Source organism: Etheostoma cragini, chromosome 17 (assembly GCF_013103735.1).
Source record: "Etheostoma cragini isolate CJK2018 chromosome 17, CSU_Ecrag_1.0, whole genome shotgun sequence".
In the NCBI taxonomy this organism is placed as follows: Eukaryota; Metazoa; Chordata; class Actinopteri; order Perciformes; family Percidae; genus Etheostoma; species Etheostoma cragini.
In genome coordinates this window covers 914,075-917,952 of record NC_048423.1, presented here as the reverse complement: position 1 = coordinate 917,952, position 3,878 = coordinate 914,075, and the positions used below count along the sequence as shown (strand labels likewise).

Sequence of the window (3,878 nt, the reverse complement as noted above, 5' to 3'; positions counted from 1 at the left end):
TTGGGACATGGAGGGGCTGTTGGGACAGGGGGGGGCTGTTGGGACATGGGGGGGCAGAGCGTTCCAGAGTTTAGATCCACAGAAAAACAGAAAAGGCCCTGTCCCCCCGAGTTTTAAGTCTTGTCTTGGGGACCACAAGCTGGAGCTGGCTCTCTGACCTCAGTGACCGCGCTGGCCTATGAATCAGGATGAGGTCCGAGATATATGTTGGGGCCGGTCCATTCACAGCTTTAAAAACAAACAACAAAACAAATAAATCCACACTGCTGATCCTGTGCTGACATGAAAGCTGTATTACTCATTACACAAATAGTCCAGTCACTGAAATACCGTCTACCGTCTACACGGCTCTCCTCTTTACATTTCCATATAAAGTTTTTTAGATCCCGAGAGTCTTCACATTAAAATGTGTGACCAATGCTGTGGTTCTCTGTAGAGGACAGGATCTCTGTGATGTACAAAGGCTCACAGACACAAGCCAAACTACTTTGATACCTGCACGCATGCATGCACACACAGTGCGCATCAATACGTAGCCTGTCACACGCCACAGAAGCCATTCGTGACTGTAGGGGCATAAAAATGATGATGAATCGCTCGTATGATAGCAACACGCTCTCCTCTCTGTCTAACCTTTCTCAAAAACCTGTGACACTCTCCCCACGGCGCTCCCTGTCTGCCTCCCTTATTCTGCCGAATTAGCCAGCCGTGGAAAACTGCTACTCAGTTGTCAAATGATTCACATGGATGAGCCTCAGAAAGCTTAGCAGTTGGAGCTAATTGGCATTCAGGAAGACATCGTGCTACCTGTTTCAAAGACTTTTCCTGTTTGGGAGGATCACTGTGCCTCCTGGGAAAGTTTGAATGCAATCGCAGCTGATGAATAGCTAATAACCTCCATTAACTCATTTTAATTACCCCTTTGCTTTCATTACAAGGCCGATTTATTTTCCTAACACACAGAAGCCGCGGCGGTTGCGGATACTTTTGACGGTGCAGCGCACAGTCCATGTAAGACATTTTGTAAGATTAATGCACGTTTGCCTCCGGGAGCAAGGGCTTAGCACGGATATTCAGTACAGATGCAACCAATCGGATCCCGTCAGTTGAGAAAGGCTTTTCAGTCTAAACAAAAATCAAAGTAAAGCAAATGGAGAGACAAGCAGGGAACAGGGCAGTTGAAAGCGTGCCGAATACCTCCAGCTGTGCTGTATCAGACACTTGAAGCACAGCAGGGGGGCTCCCCCAAAACAAGGCTTTCTTCTCCCAATCTTGCCCACCCCCGCACACTAATTAGCAAACCATTACAGTGACAGCAATGGCGGCTGGTGGGATGGGAACAGTCTCTGAAAAGTGTAACTGACAGCTCCACTCTCTCTGTTGTTCAGTGTAGACAAATTAGTGGAATATCAGAGAAGTGCCACTTACTGTTGCAGGCAAAGTGCAGGAGGAAAGAACTAATTTAATGAGAGACCATCTTAACTCTCGTCTTTCTCAACGGAGCGACAAGTTGTCACTTAGTCATCCGGTGTGCCAGTCAGAGGAGCCGACGTGCAGACTGCTCAACACCTACAGGAATGAGAGAGAACATCCATGTACCGCAAAGTAACAGCCCTAGAACACACACCAGATGGAGGAAACTATTAATTGATCAAATATTTATAAGATGCAAATGTGAATGAGAAATTACGGTGCTGTCCCTGAACACCTGTTCCCCCTGCCGGCCCACAGAGCTTTTGTTTACCACCTGTCCCCTCACACACGTCCCGTCTTCCTGAGCACTGGCAGTCCTGTAGTTTACCTCGTGTCTTACTGCTTACTGCTGCTACAGCGTGTCTGGCTATGGCTGTCTCTACATACTTCTTTGTTTACATGCCTGTTTACTCTTTGCCTTTCTATCTTTATTCCTAAACCACTGACTCTATTTACTCAGTTCACCTTTGCTTACCTCCTGTTTTCTAACCTGGCCTCCACCTGTGTTGTAGCACTTGTGATCGGTCTTGGTCTTAACCCCCATGTCGTCCTCTGGTCAAATTGACCCGTTTTCCTACATATATCGATGTTTTTTTTAATTCCCCAAAATAACATGATTGATTCCACCCAACGCTCTTTGGCAAGTACAAATCTCTACTTTCATTAATTTTGGGGCGTCTTATTCAATTTTTTAGCATTTTAAAACAAATTGAAGTGTTTTTGAAATAGTATTGAGTAAAAGTTGACATATTCCAGTCTGTGATTATCATCAACATCCATTCCTTTCATTTTAGTCTAAATAATTCCTACTTTCTGCTTTTCTAACTCAAACATTAGGTATAATTTCCTATAAATCAGGTTTACTGACCATAAATTCCCAAAACAACTGTAAAACTAAAGTTAATAAGTTAGTGTTACGTAGTGTTGAAAACTTTTAAAAAAAATGACAAACGCTGAAAAAAAACGTCAAGTGTTGAAAAAGGGACAAATACATGAGAAAAAGTTAAAAACATCGTTAAACAGCGTAAAAAAGTGTTAATTTTCAATTTTGATGGGAAGACAACACAAGGGTTTGGATCATTTTTGTTTTGTTTTGTTTGCTCATGTTGAGGCTAGACGCTGTGTATATAGCATACGCTGTGTATGTAGTCCTTTTGCTTCCTGTTGACTCAATTCCACATGACGTCTTCCAGAAGTTGTTGACGAATGCCGACTGACCAAGCTCTCATTTGCTGGGGATGTCTGGCACTGCCTGCTGGAGTGATTCTGGTCTCAACTGGCTCAAATGACCCCAAATGACCCCAAACAGAAAGGACGTGAGCCCCACAACCTCCTCTCCACCACGGAGACCTGGACAGAGGACGTACTACACACACTTAAAGAGGCAGAGCAAAAAAACACGTTCACACAGATGGGAGAAAGGAAACAAACACACACACACACACACACACACACACACACACACACACACACACACACACACGCACACAGAGGCAGAGCGACAAGGAAAACATGCACACACGGGACAGAGAGACAGAAACAAGAGGAGAGGTTGAATCTTCTTTAGATGCCAACATCTGGAATGAGGCACCGACAGCCGGGAGAGAGACAGTTCCCCTGGTGGTCCAGCATAGAGAAGCCTGAGTGAAAAGAGAGTCCTAGGAAGAGAAAACACTGGAAGAGAGAGAGAAAGAGAGAGAGAGAGAGAGAGAGGCAAACAGCTTGGACACTCATGTGCTTGTGGGACACAAGCAAACAGAGGGTTGGAGGCATGCAGTGATTTAGAAAAGGTTTTCAGATTTCTCGTTGGCAGGACAAACATGGACTATAGTACAAGGCTTGATTTATTAATTGAGACGGACCAGAAGATGTCCATGAGCACGGGATGAAATATGAGTGTTAAGGAGATCAGACAGGTAGATGTATGTGCCCATTTACAACTTCTTTAAGACATTAGAAGGGAGCCAATGAGGGAAAGCCAAAACTGGTGTAATACAGTAAAGCAGCATACTAGCATTCAACAGGCTTGGTAATTTTTATCTTTTACAATAATTAAGTCTTGATGATTCAAAAGGGTGAATTAGGGTGTCTGCATCAGCCAGAGACAGAAACAGCTTTTTGCTATGTTGTGGCGGTGAATAAAGGATGTCTTGGTGATTTATTTAACGTGCAAACACACATTGGTAGAGAGGGTAGGATACAATTTAAAACCAAGATTATTGGTTGTCACACTTTGAGGAATCGCACCGTTTTCTAGTGTTACCTGATCAAACTGGTGTCTATGTGGAGCAGGGCCAAGGACCAGAATCTCTCTCTTTATCAGAATTAAAGGGCCAGCAGATTGCATGATATTCAGTTTTCCACAGCAGACAAGCAGGCCTCTAATTTAACAATTTGGAAAAAGA

At 44.0% G+C, this 3,878-nt stretch overlaps 1 protein-coding gene across 1 annotated transcript in view; it reads left to right on the top strand.

Moving 5' to 3' along the window:
- Positions 1–2,891, top strand: part of ccdc172 (coiled-coil domain containing 172) — a 25,162-nt gene extending 22,271 nt beyond the window's left edge. Inside the window, exon 8 of the mRNA XM_034898150.1 lies at positions 2,667–2,891. Within this exon, the coding sequence (XP_034754041.1) occupies positions 2,667–2,690 (24 nt within the window). The 3' untranslated portion in view covers positions 2,691–2,891. The remainder of the gene's footprint in view (positions 1–2,666) is intronic.
- The last annotated feature ends 987 nt before the right edge of the window (positions 2,892–3,878 follow it).